This window comes from Bufo gargarizans, chromosome 3 (genome assembly GCF_014858855.1).
Source record: "Bufo gargarizans isolate SCDJY-AF-19 chromosome 3, ASM1485885v1, whole genome shotgun sequence".
In the NCBI taxonomy this organism is placed as follows: domain Eukaryota; kingdom Metazoa; phylum Chordata; class Amphibia; order Anura; family Bufonidae; genus Bufo; species Bufo gargarizans.
The window spans coordinates 460,630,246-460,656,750 of NC_058082.1; the positions used below are offsets into that span (position 1 = coordinate 460,630,246).

General features: G+C 44.2%; 1 protein-coding gene across 3 annotated transcripts in view; it reads left to right on the top strand.

Annotated features, from left to right (window-relative positions):
* Nucleotides 1–26,505, top strand: part of LOC122930336 (cyclic AMP receptor-like protein A) — a 600,516-nt gene that overhangs the window by 155,966 nt on the left and 418,045 nt on the right. For all 3 annotated transcript variants that reach the window (XM_044283622.1, XM_044283621.1, XM_044283623.1), the window contains one exon: nucleotides 15,329–15,416. In XM_044283622.1, the coding sequence (XP_044139557.1) occupies nucleotides 15,329–15,416 (88 nt within the window). The remainder of the gene's footprint in view (nucleotides 1–15,328; nucleotides 15,417–26,505) is intronic.

Sequence of the window (26,505 nt, forward strand, 5' to 3'; positions counted from 1 at the left end):
GTAAACATTTGCTTTAATGATTCCGTTATATGACGTATCGTTTGATTTTTAGTAAAAGAAAACATAATGATAGTAATGGTTAAACAATGGGAAGACTGTGATTTTTTTTCACTGTAGAACTAGGATAACAGATCTCTTGCATAATATGCGTAACCGTGTTCTTTCAGAAAATAGAATGAATAGCATTGTGACCCACTGACCACTGTCATAATTCCAAATTATGAAAGAGTCCATTGTTTATTTCATAGCAGTTTTTTGCAGGAAACAATTCTGAAAAGGTCACACTAGAAATTAATTTACACTCATTGGCTACAGTGTTTGGCATTCTCTTGTTGTAGTTGCTTGGACTATGCACTACCCTCAACGTGGATAACTCTGTGATGTCTGAAATACTGTATTTGCAGTAGGGTTGAATTCCCACTAGTTATTATAAGCCCAAACCAGATGCAGGTCAAAAACACAGAACAGGTGCAAATCTTTCCATTATTCCTGATCTCTGTGGAGGCTTCACTACTGGTTTTGGCTCACAATAACTCTTGGGAAAAACTGACCAAATAACTGAAGTGTGAACTTGGACTGAGAGATCTAAGGGCCATTCACACTGAGTTTTATGATTGCTGAATTTGATGCTGATTGTGGGCCAAAAAACACCAGGTGGCCACATAAAGACCTCCTTCCATTTTTTTCTTTGCAAGGCCACGAATTTAGGAGTGACGAATGAATGGAAGGTGTCTGGGCCGCTTCACCTGCTTTACTTTGAGGTTACCACTCCAGCTCTGAGCGGTCGAAGAGAGCAGGGAAGCTACAGATAATGTTAATTTTGGCCACAATAGAAACAGCAGTGAGTGCCCCAAGAAAGGAAAATGTAATGTAGATAAAAAAACCTACACATCATCCTGCCTGGCCTTGTCAATCAGCATCATGAGGGCGTGGCCAGAAGAGGGAGAACAGAGCCTCTAGGAGTAGGGGCAACACCCACCCCCATTGTTCCTAGAGGCTCATTTGCATAAAATAAAAGTTTATTTTTCACAATAACGGAGGCACATGGAAAGAAGGGACAAGGATTGTTACCTTCAGCTGATATTAGCATACAGTTGCAAGAAAAAGTATGTGAACCCTTTGGAATGATATGGATTTCTGCACAAATTGGTCATAAAATGTGATCTGATCTTCATCTAAGTCACAACAATAGACAATTGCAGTCTGCTTAAACTAATAACACACAAAGAATTAAATGTTACCATGTTTTTATTGAACACACCATGTAAACATTCACAGTGCAGGTGGGAAAAGTATGTGAACCCTTGGATTTAATAACTGGTTGAACCTCCTTTGGCAGCAATAACTTCAACCAAACGTTTCCTGTAGTTGAAGATCAGATGTGCACAACGGTCAGGAGTAATTCTTGACCATTCCTCTTTACAGAACTGTTTCAGTTCAGCAATATTCTTGGGATGTCTGGTGTGAATCGCTTTCTTGAGGTCATGCCACAGCATCTCAATCAGGTTGAGGTCAGGACTCTGACTGGGCCACTCCAGAAGGCGGATTTTCTTATGTTTAAGCCATTCTGTTGTTGATTTACTTCTATGCTTTGGGTTGTTGTCCTGTTGCAACACCCATCTTCTGTTGAGCTTCAGCTGGTGGACAGATGGCCTTAAGTTGGGAATTCATTTTTCATTTGATGATAGCAATCCGTCCAGGCCCTGATGCAGCAAAGCAGCCCCAAACCATGATGCCCCCACCACCATACTTCACAGTTGGGATGAGGTTTTGATGTTGGTGTGCTGTGCCTCTTTTTCTCCACACACAGTGTTGTGTGTTTCTTCCAAACAACTCAACTTTGGTTTCATCTGTCCACAGAATATTTTGCCAGTACTGCTGTGGAACATCCAGGTGCTCTTGTGCAAACTGTAAACGTGCAGCAATGTTTTTTTTAGACAGCAGTGGCTTCCTCTGTGGTATCCTCCCATGAAATCCATTCTTGTTTAGTGTTTTACATATTGTAGATTCGCTAACAGGAATGTTAGCATATGCCAGAGACTTTTCTAAGTCTTTAGCTGACACTCTAGGATTCTTCTTCACCTCATTGAGCAGTCTGCGCTGTGCTCTTGCAGTCATCTTTACAGGACGGCCGCTCCTAGGGAGAGTAGCAGCAGTCCTGAACTTTCTCCATTTATAGACAATTTGTCTTACCATGGACTGATGAACAGCAAGGCTTTTGGAGATACTTTTATAGCCCTTTCCAGCTTTATGTAAGTCAACAATTCTTAATCGTAGGTCTTCTGAGAGCTCTTTTGTGCGAGGCATCATTCACATCAGGCAATGCTTCTTGGGAAAAGCAAACCCAGAACTGGTGTGTGTTTTTTATCGGGCAGGGCAGCTGTAACGAACACCTCCAATCTCATCTCATTGATTGGACTCCAGTTGGCTGACACCTCACTCCAATTAGCTCTTGGAGAGAGTCTGGGGTTCATTAGTCTAGGGGTTCACATACTTTTCCCACCTGCACTGTGAATGTTTACATGGTGTGTTCAATAAAAACATGGTTACATTTAATTCTTTGTGTGTTATTAGTTTAAGCAGACTGTGATTGTCTATTGTTGTGACTTAGATGAAGACCAGATCACATTTTATGACCAATTTGTGCAGAAATCCATATCATTCCAAAAGGTTCACATACTTTTTCTTGCAACTGTATGTCTAACATCAGCCTGTTTAATAACCATGTTCTTGATGACAGAAACCCTTTAACACCACAATATCTTTCAGCATTATTTTACAGTATATTAGTGACTGTTTATCTGTACTAGTGTATAACACGATTACAAAAACCAATGTTGTTATACCAAGATACAGCACATTTGCTCTCTTATCACATTTAGTAGTTGCTTTACAAGGTGACATGGCTTTTAAATAGACTGATCAAAATCAGAAACTGAGCAATTAAATTTGAATAAACAGAATGGATAAAAGGATGCAGACAATAGGGAGGGCTTGCAAAACTTAGACACCTCCTGGCGTAAACACGACCAGAACGTTAAGATAATTTGAATCACTTTACTGATAACTTTGGAGTATTGATACTCCATTTTCAAGTCTTGGGGTTATGATCGAGGTGCTCGGGTGAAAGGAAGAATGAATCCTCCTCACCGAGCATGTGAACCATTATGCTTTCTGTGCTTTCTTTCCCCTGTATGGACATCATAATGTCCTGGCAGATTTGTTACTTTTCTAGTTTTCAGTTTTGTTGAATAGGTAACTTTATTGATAAAGTCTGGCTGCAATGCAGAGCGATGAGTCACAGTGTTATGGACTATTGATACAAAATGGATACTTGCTTGTTGAGCTAAGATGGCGGCCAGGCATTCTGCCAACACCTATAAACTAGAATCTTACTTTGTGTTTTTATCATGTGTTTCTTTGTGGTTTCCGTTCAGCTCAAGCAAGCAGTTACAAAGAAAGAAGTAACAGTTTCACCCAGGAACAAGGTGGGGGAGTGAGGAGGAATTTCCTCTGGCCGTCAAGGTTACAGAAAAGTAGAGAGTTCATAGCCAATAGAAAATATATACTTTATCTTTCACCCCCCCCCCTCACTCCCTCCTTTCGTGAAAACTATGTATTGTCTGTTTTCTTAGAAATAAACCAGAGATCCTTTTTAACTCCATGTAGTGAGTTGTCTGTCTGATCTCTCCGTGCACGTATCTTAATTAATTTGGAGCAGTACATCAAATCAAACTGACAGCTTTGTCAGAACCAGAACAATTTTGGCGCCCAATCGTGGGGCTCGAGGATTGGACCCTCTGTTCCCGTACCCCCAGAGACCAGACGAGAAGAGGCGCACTAACGGACACCGGGATCGTAACCCGTGATATGAGGTAAGAAAATTGAGTCATCTTGCCCATAAAGTGTCCCCTGGTGTAGCCTCTTGGTGTTCGTCTGAGGGAGGGGTGCGGAAGCAGTCTGGGACGTCCTCGAGGGCATGAAAGTAAGAACCCCATATGTTTTCTTAAAGTCTTGATGTACTGTGTTGTGCCTATAAGTTGTGAAGACCCTGTTGACAAGTATCATTGACTGAGACACGGAGTTCTCCTGTTTTCCTGTATCGGAGTTCAGCCCGGTGTCTGACTCAAATCTCCATAAAGGGGACGATCACAGATGGGTGGAGAGCGGTTCGCGGTAGCCCAGAGTGTGCTGACCGGAACTCAAAGGTCTTCACGTCCAGTGATTACTCTATGCAGAGGTCTTTAGGCGGCTTCAGTAGGTACGAGAGATAATGGGAAATGAGGAAAGTGTCCCGAAGGGTTACTGTTCGCCTGAACAGTACGTGGCGGACAGGAGAGGCAAACGCTTCATAAAAGGATTAAGTAAGTTGGAGAAGAGTTATAGTGTCTGTAAAGGAGGCATCCTATGTAGTGCCACCTGGCAAGTGTTGTTAAACGAGAAGAGAGGGAAGTTAGAAGATGATAAATTGACAGACATGGTCCGTGTGTGGTTGGACTGTAGTAAAGAATTTGAACAGACCGGGGGGGAACTAAATTTTGATGAGAAAAGACAGAGATATTTCTGTAAGCCTGGTGTTGCATTGATACATGACTTGCCACCACCCTATAATGGCGCCGGGAAGAAAGCAGGTGGGTGGACCTGCAAAACATGCGGTCAACAGAATCCCTCCTCCCGTGATACGTGCCTTCCCTGTGGGGTTCCCCACCCACAAAACCACACCTTGGTAACTACTCCCCGGCACGTCCCATTACTTCCCGTGTTAGCTACAGCGCCATCTTGTCCCCAGCCAACGCCCATGAACGGACCTTTAATATCATTCGGTCCGGACCCCCCCGTCACTCCTATGTCACCCTTGCCCCTTCCTACTACCTTGTACCCCATGGTTAACCCGGACGGTACATTCATGCTACCCCACTCACCTGCCACCCTTACTCCTATAATGGTAGGGGGGCAACCTGATGAAGCAGAACAGGGGGATGCAGACGGTGCTGCAGAATCCACAATGGGCATACAAAATGCACCGGGTAATATGCAGACTCCTTCGCGGGGTACCCCGACAGACTACGGGGATCCGCCAACTTTATCCCTGGCACCACAGTGGACTGTACCCATGACCGTGCGCCCATCACGACGTTCACAAGATCAAATACTGCAGGGTCAGATTACAGAGTTACAAAAGAACTTACAGAAAATTGAGCAGGGAAACCTTGAGACACTGAAAGAAGCCCTAGCACTTAACCGGCCACAGGGACCACCAAAATATGTGTCTTTCACCCCACAACAGTTATTCACCATAGTGAATTTACTGCCTGACCCTGAGACCCATCCCATGCCCTTTTTCAGGAAACTGTCCCAAGTGCATCAAACCTATGGGTGCACATGGTCGGACCTGCAAAGTATAGTGGAAAACAAGACAGGTGAATACTCCTCACTGATAATGGATCAAATCCACATCCCTGAGCTTAAAGGTGCTAACTTTGACCCCCGGGATCATGAGTCTGGAGAATTCTTTATAGAACAACTACAGAAATGGGCGAAAGCAAGATTAGCAGACCAATCCACGACATTACAAGATATGACACAGGAAAAAGTTGAAACTGTCGAGAAATTTGCTCAGAGGATTAAACAGAATTACAAAGACATGGGTTTTAGTCAGAATGAGCCTGTTCATCTCAGACTCTTGGCCCGCTCATTTGTCGATGGTCTACGACCAGAGATAAACAAAGCCCTTGTGACCTGTCGCCCTGAGTGGAAATCCTTGACACTAGATATGCTGGAGCAGATTGCAAAGGGTCTAGAGAGTAACACAAAGAAAACCCGTGCTGCTGTGATAGCCGTGATGTCAGGAGAAGATGGTGGAGAGCACCCACCCCCTTATGTCTGTTATGGGTGCGGCAAGCCCGGACACGTGAAACGGCACTGCCGTAGCAAACATCTGTGGCCAACCAATCAACGGCGACAGGGGGGCACTCAGCCCCCTTCATCGCAATAGGATGCTGGCAAACCAGTGCAGGGAGGGGACATTCCATATATGACAGTCTCTACCCCTCCTACCGGTCCCGCCCCTCGAGTGACTCTCGAGGTTGCAGGGAAGGAACTTTCATTTCTTGTGGACACTGGTGCAGCCCGCAGTGTATTATGTGAGACTGCCGTACCTCATTCTTGGCTCACTGACATTCAATTACCTTGTTCTGGACTGGAGGGGGTTGTGCAACATAACTCCGTGACCAAGCCACTCACAGTCACTCCCCCTAGATTCTCCCGGACTAAAACCCCCCAACTCCACCTCCCTGCAGGAGTCATGTCGCAGTTTGTTGTCAGCCAAACGTGCCCCTTCAATCTGTTAGGCTCTGATTTTCTTCAGAAAATCCAGGCTAACATACAGTTCAAAGAGGATGGAACAGTCACCCTCGGTACAGCCCTACACCCGGAGGATACTTGCCTCCTTATGGCATTAACCACACTTCAGGACGCTGACTCATATGAACTAGGGGATTCGCTGCAAACCATTTTGCACCTCATCCCCGATACTCTCTGGACCAAAGGACCCCAGGATATCGGACGCCTCAATGTCCCACCGGTCACTGTGACCCTGAAGGATCCCAAGGTTCTGCCATACAAAGCGCAATATCCGCTTTCTATCTCACAACAGGATGCTATTACTCTCCAGGTGCAGGCCCTCCTGCAGAATGGGGCAATCAAGATCACTACTTCTCCCTGTAACTCACCCCTTTACCCAGTACGGAAGAAAAGGGAGAAAGGGCAGCCTCCAACGTACCGCATGGTGCAGGACCTCCGAGTTGTCAATGAGGCTACTGTTCTTGAGACACCTATTGTCCCCAATCCGCACACACTCCTTGCTGGCATTCCACCCACGGCCACTACTTTCACTGTCATTGATCTGGCCAATGCATTCTTTTCTGTTCCCTTACATGAGAAATGTCAGTTTCTTTTTGCTTTCACACATGCAGGCAAACAGTACACCTGGACTGTTATGCCTCAAGGGGCTCAAAACAGCCCTTCCTGCTTCAGCAAGGCTATGTCCTCTGTTCTGCAACCCTGGCAAGCAGATCACCCGGATGTGGAACTCCTCCAGTATGTGGATGACCTTCTCCTCTGTGCGGTCTCTCCCCAAATCTGCATGACAAAATCTGTCTCACTTCTCCAGTTTTTAGCCTCTGCTGGATGTCGGGTCTCACAAGCCAAACTACAACTGTGTCTCCCCAAAGTTGTCTTCCTAGGTCATTGCATCTCTCAAGGTCACAAGCACCTCACTGAGGCGAGGAAGAAGGCTATCTCTGACATCCAACTCCCGGACACTCCTCATCAGCTGCAAACCTTCCTGGGACTCATCTCCTACTGCAGGCCTTGGATATCTGATGCTTCTGTCCTCATGCAGCCCTTATATGACTGTATACCACGTAATGCTGCTACTCCTTTCCAGATGACAATGGAGGCCGGAGAGGCTTTTCAGTCATTAAAGGCCGCCATTGCATCTGCCCCTGCGCTTGGCATCCCCAACTACAACCTTCCTTTCCGGCTGTATGTCATGGAACGCCAAGGTCACGCTACTGGAGTCCTCACTCAAACTCATGGTGGCCGCAATCGACCCTTGGGTTACTATTCTAAGCGTCTTGACCCGGTAGCCAGAGCCGCCCCGTCCTGTGTCAGAGCTATCCATGCTGCCAGCTCTCTTCTAAACGTCACATCTGACGTTGTGCTGGGTCATCCCCTCACTATTCTGGCTCCCCATGACATTTCTGCCATCCTCCAGCAGACTCAACCTAAACACCTCACTGCACAGCGCCACCTCCGGCTTCAGTGTAGTTTGCTTCTGCCAGATAATGTCACCATTCAGAGGTGCCACATCCTCAATCCTGCTGCACTCCTTCCTCTTCCAAGGGGGGAGTATAATGGAGATTCTGAAGATTTTATTGATCTACATGCTGAAGAGGATCTTCAGGAAGAAGAACTATGGGCCTCAACCGACTCTCTTTACAAGGAACAAGAACATGATTGCATCACAATGATGGAAGCTGAAGTAGGGACACCACCATCAGTCCAAGACACTCCTCTGACAAACCCTCATTGGATTCTCTTTGTGGACGGCTCAAGGTATGCCGATGACAAGGGGAAGTTCCATACAGGCATGGCAGTCACAAGTGAGCATGAAGTGCTGTGTGCAAGACAATTGCGCCCAGACCAGTCAGCACAAGAAGCTGAACTCATTGCCCTCACTGAAGCCTGCCTCATGGCAAAAGACTCTACCGCCAATATCTACACAGATTCTAGATATGCCTTTGGAGTGGTTCATGACTTTGGACTAATATGGAGGGCCCGGGATTACATCACAGCTGCAGGAACCCCGATTAAGAATGCTGCAGCAGTAGCAGCCCTGATGGCAGCAGTACTCCTGCCCAACCAAGTGGCAGTGATCAAAGTAAAGGCCCATACTCGAGCTGACACCCCTGAGGCCAGAGGGAACGCCCTAGCTGACCAAGCGGCCAAGGAAGCAGCAGTGAAAGAGGAAAGAGTCCAGTCAGACCAGATTATGATAACACAAGAAGAAATCACATGGGACCTCCTGAAACAAATGCAGAAACAGGCCACTCTCAGGGAAAAGGAAATCTGGCTGAAAGAATCAGCCCTCGAAGAAGAATCTGGACTCTGGACACAAGGAAAGAGAGTCTGCCTACCCAGAGCTCTTTATCCCCTAATAGCCTCAGTGGCCCATGGGCCCACCCACCAATCCAAAACCATCATGAAAGAACTAATTGACAAAATATGGGTGGCCCCAGGGATAACCCCTGTCCTGGTGAGACATACTCAAGCGTGTCTCATCTGTGCAGAGTGTAACCCCGGCAGAACCGAGCCCACTCCCAGAAAATGTCTCCCGAAAGCCTTATATCCCTTTCAGAGGATACAAATCGATCATATCCAGATGCCAATGTGCCAAGGGTTTCAATATGTGCTAGTAGTGATAGACTTGTTCTCTGGGTGGCCAGAAGCCTACCCCGTCCGAAACCAGACAGCAACCACTACTGCAAAAAAACTGATGCAGGAGCTTGTCTGTAGGTTCGGAGTACCTGAGGTCATTGAGAGTGATCAGGGCCCAGCATTCACTGCTAGTCTAACCCAAGAGGTCTGGAAGATGGTAGGGTCACACCTGGCGTATCATACCCCATACAGGCCCCAAAGCAGCGGCAAAGTCGAAAGATTGAACGGGGTGTTAAAATCTAAAATGCTGAAGATGACCAGGGAGACTGGGCTTAATTGGGTTCAGTGTTTGCCTATAACCCTCTTTTCCGTTAGGCATACACCAAGGCCCCCACACAAACTAACCCCATATGAGATCTTATTTGGGACAGGGCCAAGAATGGGACAGTATTTCCCACAACAGTTACAAATGCATTATGAATCTGTTGCAAAATATGTGATAGCCTTGAGCAAGCAATTGTCTAATATACATGCACAAGTTTTCTCTTCCATTCCAGATCCTAACTCCCTAGAGGGAAGCCACACTCTCAAACCTGGAGAGTGGGTGGTGGTCAAGAAACACGTCAGAAGCACCCTCGAACCACGATACGAGGGACCTTACCAGGTGTTGCTGACTACTCCAACCTCTGTGAAACTCGAAGGGAGACCCACCTGGATCCACGCTTCTCATTGTAAAAGAGTGAAGGCTGTCCCACCGTCCCAGGAACCATAAGCCATGAGGATTCACATACTGATCATGACTTTGACAGTGGGCATATCTGCAGTATTCACGCCACTGGGTGATGAATGGGACAATTCACTGATACGGCACCATCAAATTTTAGTCCAGGGGTTGAAGGAGACTGAAACTCTGAGAGATTGTTGGATCTGTACCCACAGTCCCGTGAGTTCAACCAGTATGCCTTATTTTGCAATACCCCTGGACCTTTCTGAACTGATTGACCTGTCTAATTCTACCATCTTTCTCACTAGTATACACCAAGTTAAATCCAATACAAACAAGGACAGGGAAGTAGCCTTACCTGTTGCAGGGTGGGCAGATGCCCCATGGCTCATGATAAACAGATCAGGCCCCTCGGTAGATTATAGCTCTACTCCTTGGCAAGAGGGACACTGGGCTAATGTCACATGTTTTCCTAGCTGGACACACTGTTATTGTCTCCAAGTACAAACCAAAGGTATGACATTTAGTCCACACATACACTCAGGTTGCAATGATTCAACAACAGACAGCCACGTGCAGTGTATTGGTGTAGATGCTGTGAATGGAAAGGATCTGCCCTGTAACAACCGTACTGTACAGGATCTCCTGACAGGTATATTAGCTAACGACACCGAAAGTCAGTCAAAAGGATATGAGTTGGCGAAAGGGACACAATTAGCCAAACTAATTACCCGATTATTCAATGGCACAGCAGTAGCAGTTCCAGACGACATATACTTAGTTTGTGGACACAAAGCATACAAATGGTTATCCGAGAATGTCACAGGACTGTGCACCATCGCCAGGCTTACTCCTGCCACCTTTATAGTACCACACTCTGAAATTGACATAAATGCAGTACCTAAACACACCTTGTATCGTAGGGCCAAAGATAACACACCCAGACCAAATGGCAAGCCACATGTAGTAGAGATGAGCATTACCAACAAAATTGTTAGTTCCATCTTCATATATCCCATGATAGCGCAGATGTGGGATCATCTGGTAGTAGCAACAGACTACCTGGATGACCAAATATGGGAAGTGATGAGACTTATGAATACCTCAAACATTGTGCAAAACCAGTTAATTATTGTCACCAACCAACACACATTAGTTCTAGATTATGTTACAGCTAAAGACGGAGGTATGTGCCAGATCGTGGGACCCTCTTGTTGCCATTACATAGACCCGCAGGGTAATTTGCAAGTTAAGGTGGATATAGAGAAGATGGCGGATTTAAGAGATAAATGGCTGGATGCACATAAAGCTGATAAAGATACATGGTGGTCTGATACCTTCTCTTCCCTTAACCCCAATAACTGGTTCAAAGGTATTGGGGGTTGGCTCATGGGAATTGTCCAAGTAATATTGCAGGTAGCCCTAATAATATTGGTGATATATGTAGTGATTAAGCTCGTTCTTATTTGTGTGACCCGCTTTTCAAAAAGAATGAAGAAAACTGATGAACGACCTATTATGCTCCTCTACGATGAGGAAGGACAGAAGGAAACATCGTTCAACACAGCTCCCCCTCCTCACAATGATGCCTGGCTGAGATAGGGTGAGATGAATCCCAGGGTATTACCACAAGTCCGAGCAACCGGGAGCCTACCTATAAGGGGTAGGTTGTCGCCACTGCGGGTGAAGAGGATACGAATGGTATGCCCAGGGGATTCGCTAGGAGAAGGGAAAGTCTACAATCAAGTCTCCAAGGGGGGACTGTTATGGACTATTGATACAAAATGGATACTTGCTTGTTGAGCTAAGATGGCGGCCAGGCATTCTGCCAACACCTATAAACTAGAATCTTACTTTGTGTTTTTATCATGTGTTTCTTTGTGGTTTCCGTTCAGCTCAAGCAAGCAGTTACAAAGAAAGAAGTAACAGTTTCACCCAGGAACAAGGTGGGGGAGTGAGGAGGAATTTCCTCTGGCCGTCAAGGTTACAGAAAAGTAGAGAGTTCATAGCCAATAGAAAATATATACTTTATCTTTCACCCCCCCCCCCTCACTCCCTCCTTTCGTGAAAACTATGTATTGTCTGTTTTCTTAGAAATAAACCAGAGATCCTTTTTAACTCCATGTAGTGAGTTGTCTGTCTGATCTCTCCGTGCACGTATCTTAATTAATTTGGAGCAGTACATCAAATCAAACTGACAGCTTTGTCAGAACCAGAACAACAGGCTGGCCCTGCCCCCCACTGTTCAGTCTGCAGGAGCCAATCCCACTACATGGCCATGTTACTTCACCCATACATGACTCCTAAAGTGTTTATCTTGGCCTATCTTGTGTGATACATGTGTGTCATGACCATGATTAGTTCAGGAAACATGATCTGTATGCCGGCTGGATCTCCCAGGGCACCCTGGGACATGGATTCCTGGGCTTATCACAGTCATTTGCGTGAGCCCTATCACTCATACTTGAGCCCCATAACAGTGTTGTCCATAGCGCCCCCATAACATTGACATCCACAGCGCCTCGATAACACTGAAATCCACAGCGCCCTAATAACATTGACATCCACAGCGCCTCGATAACAGTGACATCCACAGTGGCCCAATAACAGTGACATCCACAGTGGCCCCATAACAGTGACATCCACAGCGCTCCCATAGCAGTGACATCCACAGTGCTCCTATAACGGTGCAACCAGTGCCATCCACAGTGGCATGGCACCCAGTGCCATCTACTTTGCCCCTTTGCCATTCAGTGCTCCCATTGCCATCCAGTGCCCCTAGTGCAATCCAAAGTGCCCCAAATGCCATCCAGTGTCCTATTGCCATCCCCAATGCCCCCTTTGCCATCCAGTGCCATCCACAATGCCCCCATTGCCATCCATGGTGCCTCTAGTGAGATCCACAGCATAGTGATCAGCCTCAGGGATCATGGAGATAAGTCATTGCTAGAGGTGACTGACAGTAGCCTACATCCCTCTCCATATTGACTTCCCATGCATGCTCAGCTGAGCATACATGTGTTTGGGGGGGGGGGGGGGGGGGGGGGGTATGAATAAATCAGTGCTGGTAGTGTAAGACCAGTCTTACTTTGCTTCTGGCCTATGGCTGCCCTCACAGTGGTACGGCTGAGCTACCTCCTCTGTGTACACCTCCAATTTTGAGGCATATTAAAACAGATTTAGATGAACTGTGATACATGCTCATGATTGGAGTATATATACTGTATATATTTGCGAACGTTATTTTGTTAAATTCATATTGTGGGAAATATAGTACATTTACATTGCCCCAAATATATTTTTCTTGAATGATAGGAAATTAAACCCTCTGACTGTAGCACTTATCACTAAAAATCATTTTAACACAAACCCATTATCATTGACAATAGGAAAGTAATTTGCTTTGTTCATGATAATCTTTACATCTCTGTCTAACTGCATTGATGGGATACATAACAAACCAAAACAATAGACTGAAAATACTTTGCCTTTCCTTCTGGATTATTAGCACAATCTAAATGACAAATAACTAGGTAGGAATCCATTATCGGATTCCGTAATCAATGCAAAAATGCCATTGTGTGCAATATTCACAAACGGGAAGCCAATCAATTCAGACCATAGTCTTTGGGTTAATTCGCCACTTTGTAATTTTACTAAAGGTTGACAAGTAAATGTAAGTGGCGCTTTGATAGCTTACACTGACAAGTCTCTTTGTTTACCTCTGAGGAGCACAATTAGTAAAATAATAGAGGATTGCATGTTTTCATTGACTGTTAACTGTTCTGCTCTGATAGATGGCAGGGAAAACAGATGGAATAAGGTGACACACTGGGAACATTTGTGCACAGCGATCCATCGTGGTAACTGAGACCGGGGAGCTAAAAATACAAGTAAACAAACATATCATCAACCAGACAGGCAATGTGAACTGGTTAGACCTTTCTGAAGTTACATCTCCTGCCGGAGAAGTCAGCAATTCTGGATTAAATGGGTCAGGCTTATGGAGCTTTTCAGGTCAAAATTAAAGCTGCAGCTGACCGTAGATATTAGATTTCCATTGGCAGATCTTGCCGATTTTTGCTGTGATATGGTGGCAGTCTAATAGATAGGGCTCTTGATAATGGTCTAATCCAGGGATGCTCAACCTGCGGCCCTCTAGCTGTTGTAAAACTACAACTCCCATGATGCCCTTCTGTAGAATGATAGTTGTAGGCTGTCAGGGAATGATGGGAGTTGTAGTTTTGCAACAGCTGGAGGGCCGCAGGTTGAGTATACCTGGTCTAATCTAATGTATTTTTCTGTCTGTAGATCTGTTTCCTACAGAGGTAAGCAGAACCCAAAATGTTTGGCAGCCACATATTTCCTACATTCCATTGAAATAATATAGTATGAGTATAATATAATATAACTTATGGCCCATAGTAGCGGAATCCATAACAGGATGCTTAGATAACCCGAACCTTGTACGCTGAACTTGAAAACAGAAGTTCGCTCAGCACTATACAGTGCACTCAGTCTGCTTATTAGCCAGTGTGCTGGGTATTGCAGCGTTCTCAAGTTCATGATGGATAGGCCATCAATATTGTGAACCCAGAAGGCCACTTTCAAATAATGTTTCACAGTATAAAATCTGTCAAACAGTCAATCAACAATCAGTAACAGTAGTGCAGTAGTAGTAGTACCTGAAATAGTGCAGCAACACAATGGAACATCTTTAGTTCATATTAACACAAATGCTCTCCATGTGCCAGCTTATTGTGCATCTGGACATATCACCATAATACATATTAAAGGGGTTGTCCCATGAAAAATATTTTACAGTTTTTAAACCAGCACCTAGATCTGAATACATTTGTAATTGCATGTCATTAAACATTTTGTATGGCCACTGAGATATTCACTGAAACCATCTGTAGAGCGCCACCTGCTGTTTGCCTTTTTTCTGCGTTGTCTGTCCAGCCCACTGAGGTTGACATACATGCTCAGTTCCATCCTTTAACTGCCACCAGCTGCAGCATAAAGAACATGACCCCTGAGAAAGTGCATGTCCCCAAGCTAACGGCTTGAAATAAATCTAGCAGAACTATTGCAGCAATGAATGGAGAGATCTCTGGATCCATGTGAGGTACAGGACTGGTTCTAGCTTTGATAGAAAGAGGTTGTCATGTACTATAATATGTATGATTTTTTATTTTTTACATTATTCATGGAATAATCCCTTTAAGTATTCCCTCTGTAGAAGCACTATTACTTTAATATAAATGATCTCTCACTCTAAAGTAATACAATTTTGAAAATTGTCTTAAAGTTTGATGAGTAAGCGGGAACCTCATGACTGTCATACAGTGCCAAAGAGCATAGTCTCATCTTATATCCCGACCCCTGGCTTCTGCTTAGGTCCTCATGGAGAGGTGATGTTAATAGAGAAGAGGCCAGAGAAGTCATCTCTCCTTCCACCACCATAGATCGGAAAGTTTTTGAGGCCAGTGGGAGCAGGTGACACGAGAACAAGCCAGACAGCAGCAGTTAACCTTGTAATGTGTGGCCTTCGTAAAATCAATGCTAAAAATAAGGTGGAAGTATGGTATTATATGAGCCTGTCTAGGGTGTATTTGTAAAATAAAATAAAAAATGTAACACATTTGCTTTCTTGCCTTACAGATTGGTGTGCGCTAGCTTGGGTCTGCTCCATTACACTGAACCTTTATCTGAATGTAGTAAAAGAGATGAGGACAGACCAATACCAACTGTAAGTAATTGATTTACAAGATGTTTCTCTACAATTTTGTATTTGTCGGTGAGTAGTAGTGTGGTGGTAGATCAACTGCCTATTCTTGGTATATGGTTGGTTTTACTATGGGGGAGATTTATCAAAAGTGGTGTACGGAAAACTGGTTTACTTGCCCATAGCAACCAATTAGATTCCACCTTTCATTTGCCAAAGGAGCTCTCAAAACTGAAAGATGGAATCTGATTGGTTGCGATGGGCAACTAAGCTAGTTTTCTTGACACTAGTTTTAATAAACCTTCCCCTGTCTGCTGTGACATCTCTCATGCACAGCACACAGAGAAAACAAGAGATTCTGCTCCTCCTGTTTCTTTGTAGCACACTCTTCTAAGCGACAGCAGCACGGAGAGCATTTTACACGAGTACTGAACTGTTTTCTGCGAAATAGAAAACCTAGTAGAGCCAGCATCAACATCTCTGTGAATCTCCTCCCCATCGATTTTTAACCTGGTCCCTCAGTGAGCTGGTAATCAGTCTCATCTCTCGAGATGCAGTATTAGTTGTCAGTTCGGGAGATGGGGAGGGGTGGAGAAGAAGTGCCTGATAAGTGGAGAAAGATGCATTTATGCAATTAGATATACAAAGTTTCCTACTATTGATTTTTGCAAAACTTTTGTTTTAAGTTCGGCGTCTAAAGTTCGGGTTTGGGTTATCGAAGAATCGCGTTATGGATTCCGCTACCACAGACATAGTCCGTAGTAGCAGAATCCTTAACGCGATTTCTCGATAACCCGAGCTTTAGACGCCGAACTTAAAACAAAAGTTTGCTCAACACTAGTTGTAAGTACATCACCCATTTAAACACATATGGAGTAATTTTTTTATCACCAACGTTTTAAACTTTGGTCTTAATAACCCTTGTACTGGCGCATGATACGCCAAAGTTATGTATAGACGCCGGCCTCTACATAAGTTAGCCGCATCCACAGCAGACCTAAATCTACTCCATTTCCCTTGCCACAAATCCCCTTTACAACCGAATCTGTGAAAGATATACTCCAAAAATTGGCGTATATCTAATAATAAATGACCCCCATAATATTGTGTACACCTGAGACCAGAGTTTCAGTTTCTGATCTAAAGTTTACTGATTCTAAAGTTTACGGAGATGGATGAGTACAGCCCTTGACTATCTCCGTCAACCCCATAGACCAGGGGTGCACAACCTTTTTTGGTCTGGGGCCGCATTGTCACATCGCTCTATTTCAAGGGGCCGCAAAAAAAAAATGTTGATCGGCACTCACCTGCCTATTACACAAGCCAGTGCAAAGTGACTGGGGAGGAGTAATCACTGCCACAGTCATGCTGCAGATATTCGGACATCTTTCACCCTGATAAAATATGCAAATCAGCCGACAAATGAGCAATTCCTTGAACACTTGTTCCCAGTAATTGTCCCAAATATCGTGCTGCAGCATAACCCCTGAAGAGTTATACTTACTTTCTCCCCGCCTCTCTGGTCCTTCGAATTGCCTCCGTTGTTTACACCTGGCAGTGCATGGACATGGTCATACACCACTCCAGCCAATGACTGGCTTAGGCGGTGATGTGGCCACAAGCAGCGTGTCACTTCTGAAGCCTGTTATTGACTGGAGCCGTGCAAGTGACCATGGCCATGCACTGACAGGTGTAAACAGAGCAGGAACCGGAAGATGGAGGCAGTGGGGGCAGTGCAGAGGACCAGAGCGGAGTGGAGCAGGTAATTATGAATTTTCGATTTCAGAGGCCATGCTGCAGAAACTTGTTAAAAATCTACCATGGAAGTGTCGACATTTCCTTCCTTCCTGCCTCCTATTTATAAATCAGCGTTTTCCTTCACTGCAGAGGACGGAGCTCACTGGTTACTACCATCTCCTGCCAATCCAGTTATAGGCGCCCTGCAGTAACCAGTAAGCACATTACCTTGCTAGTGGGGAAGGCGCCTATTGGTTAACGCTTGAATGACCAGGCCCGAAAAGGCCTTAAGGACCAAACACTTTTTGGGGATTTAGCGCGCGTGGTGGTTCAAATGGTTGTAACTATTTTATTTGTTGGACTACCAAAATAATTTTTGCAACAATTTTTATTGGGGGAAACTGTACAAAACGTTTTTAAAAAGTATATATTTTTTCAAACTATAGCTCCTTATTCTTTAAATATGCAAACTGACACCAAAATAAATTTATTATAATTAGTTCTCTATTTTGTGTAGGCCGTTTTGCTATATAATATGAAAAGTTTCACGTGAATGGGGCGGTAATGGTGACGGTTTTGATTGGTGTGGGTGTTTTTTCTTTTATGTATCTTTTTCTTAAAACTTAATATATTTCTGCTACATAATATGTCCCCCAAGAGGTCATAAAAAGACTTTGGGGCACACTTGTCACTTTTTTAAATTTTGCACTTTTTCATAAAAAGACTGTGGTAGGACAGTGAACACTCTTTTATTAAGCACTTTTTCCTTTTTATTAAATTTATTTAGGTTTCCCATTTTTTTTAAATCATTTTTTAACTTTTTTTAAATATATTTTTACCACATAATTTGTCCCCAAGAAGTCACTGAAAGACCTTTGGGAGACAATAAGTGACTTTTTTGGTACTAGGCTTTGTACCAGTGCAGTGCTCCCCTGTTCCCGAGACACCAAGCAATCACATGATCGCTGGGTCCACACTGCAGAGTGCTCATAGAGGAGAAGGCAGAAGCGCTAATAAAGCGCTTCTGTCTTCTCCTCTGCTTCCCCGCTCTCACTAATAGCCAGGGACCCTTTCTGCTCCTGCTACAGTGCAGGAGCAAAACCTGTGATCCATCTGCTGTGCGGCGCTCTGTGCAGAAACACAGCTGATTGCAGGATCAGCTGTGTTTCTGCCCAGCAGGGTGGGGGCCGCAAACCATGGCTCTGGGGGCCGCATGTTGTGCACCCCTGCCATAGACGTTGAATGGAGAAGTAGGGCACATGTATTACCACCACTTCATTTAAATTCCTGCTCACGGTGGTGAGAAGAGCACGGGACCCCCATTCTGGTGTTTGGTGTTGACCACAGTAATCCGACATTTATCATCTATTTGCAAGTCTCACATTTTTTAGGCATTGCTTTCAAGTAGCATTTGCCATATTTTTCACATTTTTTAGGCATTGTTTTCAAGTAGCATTTGCCATATTTTTCAGACTATAAGATGCAATGATATATAAGAAGCACCCACAATTAGAAGCATAAAAATAGAAAATACAGTTATCGCCTATTTGTGATATACAGTTGATAAGGTAGAGACACAGTAGAAAAGCCAATGCTTCATAACCTTGCCAGCCACAGTGCCTTACCGCCTTAGCAGTAATAATGCCTCCTGACAAGTCCATCCACAGTGCCTCATCACATTGCCAGCCACAGTGCCCCCTGACTATGCCATCCTCAATGCCTCATCAAATTGCCAGCGACATTGCCCAGCTGACTATGCCATCCACAGTCCCCCATCACATTGCCCCCCCCCCTGCCAAAGTGCCTTATCACATTAGCAGCCATAATGTCCCCTGACTATGCCAGTGTCAGTTCCCCTGGCTATGCCATCCACAGTGCCCCATCACATTGCCAGCCACAGTACCCTCTGACTATATCAGCCACAGTGCCTTATCAAATTAGCATCTATAATGTCCCCTGACTATGCCAGTCTCAGTGCCCCCTGAGTATGCCAGCCACATTCCCCCCTGACTATGCCAAGCACAGCGCTGCATCATATTGCTAGCCATCCTGCATGAATCCCCGCCTTCTGCTTTTCATGGAGAAATTATGAGGTTTTGGCATGGCTGTGAAAATGTTATGATTTTATTGTCACTTACCAAGAACTTCGTCATCACTCATGGATGATGTATCCCACAGCGATCTTCAATCTAAACAAACTGGAGCAGAACCATTGATAAATTCCCCCCATTGACTTTACTGTCCAATGATGGAGGAGTGTGATGTCAAGAAGCAGTATCAGTTTAGTATTGTGTTTTCTTGTTCCGCTCTTTACACTATTTCTTTAGGCCTATTTAAATGATGTTCGTCTGCTGCATGGTGTGATTGGGGGTTGAGGATGGTGAGCCTAATTTACTGGACAGTTGATTTTTCTAATCTGACAGATGTCATGATATCAGCCACCTACCACTGGCCATCTAATCAAATGAATTATTCTCCCGTTGATCCTTGGTTATCAGCACTGTGGCTGCGTTATAGAATGTATCACTGTCTCTTTAGACAAACAACTAATCCTTGCTAGAGCAATTAGACATATAAAGACCTGAGGGAAATAGAACTTCTGCAGTCCTGTGACCAGGGGCGGCATAATGAGGAGTGGCAAGAAGTGTCACTTTGGATCGTGTCCTCCTAGCCAGGAAGCCTTTCAGTAATGTCATTTATATGTCATGCACAATTGAAGCAGCTAATAGCGGTAATCTCTAAGGGAGAACAAGTTGTAACAGTGTTAATTACAGCATTATTTATTTATTTGCAGATATATGGGCTATCGCTCTATTATAGGAAGGGGGGAGGGGGTGCGACTGTTTGTAGCTGGGAAGGCTCTGTTGTTCTGTGTCCAGGAGGGAGGGTCAGGTACTGTCAGATAAGCTTATTCATTGCAAAAGGCTTGCCCTGGAAGATGTGCCATCAATTCTAGAGCATCACTTCATCTAGAATATTTTGTGCAACCTCTGTGACCCTCTCTGTCTTGCTGCTCACATTTTGCCGTTTTATAGAATGTACCGCAGCCAGATCTTCTGAATACATTATTGAAAGCAAAACCCTGTTCACACATTCAAACAGACAAATATATAGATGATGATACAGCTTGATGGCGCCCAAAGAACTTCTTGGATATGATGAACAAGAACTTCTATTGCGAGCTAAAAGACAATGCGTTTTGGGGAATGCCGTCCCCTTCTTCAGGTATACTTTATACTGTATCTGAAGAAGGGCACTGCGTTCCCTGAAACACATTGTCTTTTATGTCGCAATAAAAGATCTTGTTCATCATATCCATCTTTGTGCCCCATCAAGTGTACCATCATCTCTATATTTGGCTCTCACCTCCCTCTCGGGGAGGCATGCAAAGGAACAAATACGCTACACGTTTCTTCTAGAGTTGTGCCTACGTTTGCACAACAACTCAAGGCGAGTCTCTGACTGGCACAATATAGCTTCACTTCCTCCTACATTGTCACCCAATGGTGCGCCCGTTTCCTTGTATCCATTTATCCACTTAACCAGAAGAGGACAGACAGGAAAGCGTATGACTGTAGTATCAAACGCCGCAGAATTTGTGTGTAAGTTGTAACCATAGAGACTCTTATTCAGCACAGCCGCTGTAAACACTGTAAACACCAAATGGTAGAATATTTATGATCAAAATTATTAGCAAAATAGTTTAGTTTTAATGTCCGATTAAGTTGGAGCATTTAAAAAGTGGTTGCAAACGTGGATTTACAACAGGTGGCACTTTAAGTACATTTCTAGCTTAAATACATGTGTTAAAAGAATGCATGATTGGGAATATACAGAATATACAGTTTAAAGGGGTTGTCCGGGCTACAGATGTTGATGACCTATCCATCAATATCAGAATGTCAGGGGTCCAACTCTGGGGCACCCCCGCTTATGGGTTGTTTGAAGGAAGCTCTGCATTGTCATTTTCAATATTTACCTGCACACCGTATCCCTTGGATAGGAGGAATATCTATAATTACACTGCGTCGTCGCTACAAGGGAGAGGGTGTGCAAGTAAACATTGAAGAGAACGCAGGGCTTGCACAAGCGCCATGGCCCCTTCAAACTGTTGATCAGCGGGGTTACTGGGAGTCATACCCCTGCTGATCTGATACTGATGTCTAGGCTTGAGCGAATCGAGCTTTGGATCATAGATCAGAAGTCGATTCGTTCAAACACTTTGTTTTAATGTTGTCAGAGACCTTTCTCTATACAGCATTAAAATGTATTGCCTATGTGTAGGCAAACCTCGTTTTACCCAAAGTTGCGCGAGACTTGGGTGAATTAATTCGGTATTCTTTTCTCTGTCTTTAAAAACATTTAAAATTAGGAATCCAAAGTCGTGTTTGGTTCCGAGGTACCAGCCGGCACCAAACCCGACTTCGGATTCCTAATTTTAAATGTTTTTAAGGATGCAGAAATGAATACCGAATTAATTCACCGAAGTCTTGTGCGACTTTGGGTGAAACGAATTTTGGCTCAACGCAGCCCATATATTTTAATGCTGTACCGAGACATCATTAAAATCAAAGTGTTTGACCAAATGGACTTCAGATCGATGATCCAAAGCTCGATTTGCTTAACACCAATGATGCCCTTTCCTGTGGATAGATCACCAATATCTGTAGCCCAGACAACCCCTTTAAGAGGTCGTTTAGAGATATATTAATGGCCTGGACTTGGTGAACTGAACTTTCCTAAAGGGATTCTCAAATCAGTGGCAGTAAAGTGAAAAGTACAGTATACTATTCTGAAATGCGCGGTATGAAACCAGCAGGGTATATTTTCAGTACATATTTAATTTACCTTCACTGCTGACATTTACACTTTAACTTTTTTAAGCAATTTGGAATTAATTAGTGTTATCATCATCCTGTTATGTTACTAGAAAGAGCCGTGTAGTCTTCTGACACAGATTAACAGCGTCGGTTCCAATGTATATAAGTAAATGTCATAATGCAATTTAATATGATCCCAACAGGTTGTGAAAGCAAATTAACTTTATAATGCTAACGGGGATATGTGTTCGCACAAGGGACACAATGGGTTTTCATTTGCTGATACACATTTATAATTCCCTAACTGTAACTGTACAGCTCATACCTATATATTACTTTATAGTGGCATTTATAATCCCAGGTTTTTACTGCAGAATCTCTGGCAAAGTATTATCTACTTGAAGCAATGCTGCTGTGAGGAAATGGGGTTAGCAGCCATAGTAATGCACAGAATTTTCATGTTTGAAGCAGCTGTCCTATTGTGGTCTTAAAATGCGTTGGTTACCACTTTGGGATGGTACTCACCTAGTGTGATGCAGTGTCAAATGTTAGGAGATATAACATACTGCCATAGTACAGGCCCATACTGCCTCTCATGCTCTTGTATAAAGGCAAGCAGGGCCCTAAATATCGCCTGTGCCGCCTGTTCAACTGCATGGAGGCCCAGTGTGTGAAGGGTGTTCAGAGTAGGGCAACCAGGTAATTAAAGGGGTATTCTCATCTGAGACAACGGGGGCATATCGCAAGAATATGTTCCCATTGTCTGATAGGTGCGGTGCCACTGCTGGGACCCACACCTATATTAAGAACGCAGCGGGCCAAAGTGGTGGCTGGAGGACTCCGGTCCAACCACCACCAAGCACTCTCCACATAGAAGTGAATGGGAGCGCACCGTGCATGACCGGCGACCACATCCATTCACTTCTATTGGACCAACGGAAATAGCCGAGCCATCGCTCAGCTATCTTCGGTGGCCCCATAGAAATGCTTAGAGGGTGGCTGCGCATGCACAGTATGCCCTCCACCACTTTCAGAGCTCCCTTTAGGGACCTGCACCTATCAGACAATGGGGACATATCCTAGAGATATGCCCCCATTGTCTCAGATAAGAGAACCCCTATAAAGGAGTTGTTCCACAACAAATATTCTACATATTTCAAACCAGCACCTAGGTCTGAATACTTCTGTAATTGCGTATAATAAAAAATTTAGCATAGCTATTGAGTTATTAAATAAAATGCATCTGTATAGTTCAACCTGCTGTTTATTCTTTTTCTTATTTCTCTGTTCATCTCAGTAATAGGGATAAGCGAATCGACTTCGGATGACACATTCAAAGTCGATTCGCATAATACTTTGAATACTGTACGGAGCGACGTACAGTATTAGAGTGTAATGGCTCTTATGAGCCAAAGTTATTACTTCGCAAAGTCTCACGAGACTTCGCATAATAACTTCATAAATCAATTTCTGCTATAAAAAAACTTTTTCCGAACTCTGGTTCGGTTCCAAGGTACCACTTGGAACCAAACCCTAGTTCGGAAAATTGCTTTTACAGACTTCGCGAAGTAATAACTTCAGCTCATAGGAACCAATACATTCTAATACTGTATGGAGTACTCGCTCCGTACAGTATTCAAATGAAGTATTATGCGAATCGACTTCGGATGTTTCCTCCGAAGTCGATTTGCTCATCCCTACTCAGTAACATTGCTGAGGTGGATGCACATGCTCGGTTCCGTCCTTCAACAGACACAAGACATAAATACTGTTAGACGCTATGACCCTTACGGAGAGAGATGCAGCTTAAAGGGGTTGTGTCACTTTAGCAAGTGGCATTTATCTTGTAGAAAAAGTTATTTCAAGGCACTTACTAATGTATTGTTATTATCCATATTGCTTCCTTTGCTGGCTAGGCTAATTTTTCCCTGCAATCCAGCAGTGATGGCTGTTCTTGCACGCTATAGGAAAAGATGCAGGCCTTTCTGTTGGCCAGGAACCTGGAGGCGCACATAGGCTGGTGTTTTTTTTCTATAGCGTGCAAGCATGGCCACCGCTGATGGATTTCAGGGTGGTCGTAACCATGGAAATAAGCAGTGTAGCAATATCGATAATAACAATACATTAGTAAGTGCCTTGTATTAACTTCTTCTACATAATAAATTCTATTTGCTGAAGTGAGACAACCCCTTTAAAGGGCACACCCTTAAGAGAGCTGGAGCAGAAAGGGCACACCCCTTAATTGCTAGCTTGAAATAAAGTTAGCAGAGCAACTGGAACAGTGTATGGGGGATCCCTGGACCCATGTGAGGTACAGAGCTGGTTCTAGCTTTATTAGAAAACAATTCTAATGTACTATATGATGTCTAGTTTTCATATTTTTACATTCATCATGGGATGCCCTCTTTAAGGGAATTAAAAATATATTTAAATGGGAAGCAGCACATGATGAAAAAAAGCTAATAAAAATGAAGCAGTGTGCCCTATCTTGGTGCGGAATCCACGCTTAATTTCCTATTTTAATGAATGGGAAGTGGAAAAAAAAATGCACCAAACGCTCCATACAGGGACAGATTCGCCATAGACTTTACAGGGAAATTTCTACGTGGTCCGATGCCCAGGGGGCCGCCTGAACCCTTCTCTCTGCCGCTGGCTGAGTACATAATAAGCTTTCAGCTGTAATTAAAGCTATGAGAATTAGGTGCGCATGTACCCGGCCAGCGACCGTACATGTCCTCTTGGATTCAACTGTGGCCCACAGCTGGAGTAGGAGGACAGAACATGGCAGCTATTTATGACCACCACAGAGGGATAGCTTTGGGCAGTATATTGTGCTGCACTGTGGTATAGGGTTCTGCTAGGACAGTATTGCTGATCCCACCTACTTGTGTTGCCCTGCCTTCTGTCAATTTGGACCTGCCTACAACATGGGGCCACTTTAACTTCCCAGTCCACCCCTGGCTCCATATGTGTCTGTGTGTTTTTTTTAACTGAATCTGTGCCAAAAACTGAAGTATACACCCCAAAAACATATTAACAACATGAACCAAAAACACAACAAATAATGCTCCAAAAATGTTCCCGAAACCGCACCGAAAAAGGCACCTTAAAATAAAATAAAAATGAGTGTGGATTCCATGCTGATTTTAAGTGTGCTTTTAAAATCCGTTGTGTGAACATACCCTAATAGCAGTAAGATTATGGAACTCTCTGCCACAGGACCTTGATAGATGATATATTAAAAAGTTCACAAAGTGCCTGGATGCCTTTCTTGAATGTAAAAATTCTGCAGGTTATAGGTGCTAGATTACAGGAGATGAGATCTTAATCCAGGGATTTATTCTGATTTAAGATATCTCCCCTAGACCTCTGTAGCAGCAGGGCGTGAAGCTTTAGTTATTTTTCATCCTCTGCTAGAAATTTTATTTCTTGCTCATTTCTTTAAAATATTATTTCTATATTAAAATATATTTGGCATACTGAGTTTCTACATTTCTAACCAGAAGAACAACATTTAGTGCTCGTGTGTAGTAATATACGGTACATGGTATATTATGTTAAAATGGCACAACATGGCTGTTTTAGGTTTCACAGCTTGCAGACAGATGTACATCATTAGGTCCATGTATATGCATTTTAGCAGGGGCGTACATAGAAATCACTGGGCCCCATAGCAAAAATCTGAATTGGGCCCCTTAACCCCGCCCACTACCCACCATGGCCCCTCCCACTTCCTGACCTGGCTCCTCCCATGCCACACCCCCATTAAATAAATTTATACATGACCTACAGAAACTGTTAGGGATAAACATTTTTATTTTTTTATATTTTCATACAATGGGCATGTCACTTGCCAGGCTTTAGCAGAGTGGACACAGGGCGCAATATGTATGCCACACAACTGAGTGAGTGCAGGGCAGGAGCGCATACACCTCACTCCTCCTGCCTCTGTCCACTGTGCTAAAGCCGGACGTAAGCCATCCCCCACATCTTAACCCCTTTGCTACCTGCGCCATTTTGTCATCACTTCTCTTACCCCAAACCCCTTTAACTCCTTGCTGCTGAGTGTGCACATATGCGCATGTGTTTGTGTGTGTGTGTGTGGGGGGGTGGTTTGGCTGGTTGGTGAAATATAATTTGGTGGCTATGTGCACACTCAGCATTAGCAGCAAGGAGTTAGAGGGGTTAATATCCAACCCCTAATGCCCTCCAAAATGCCCGGGGGGGGGGGGGCGGGGGTTGTTAGGAAGGAGTAGGTGTAGGAGGAAAGCACACTGTCCTCTATGAGCCCCCCAACCCCTAATGCCCCCCCCCCAAAATTCTCAGGACAGTGTGCTTTCTTCCTACTCCCCCCCCCCCCCTACCCCGGGCATGCCCCTTTTAACAAATACTGTAGTAGATCACTAGCAGTCCTATGTAACACAGTGATAACTCTCTGAGTACAGATAATGTTGTAGATGGGTGTGAGGCCCCAGAATTCAGAACACACACAGTGTTACCTGAACTCTGGGGCCGGGCTGAGGCAGTGTGGGTCAAATTCTATATACCCCTTACCC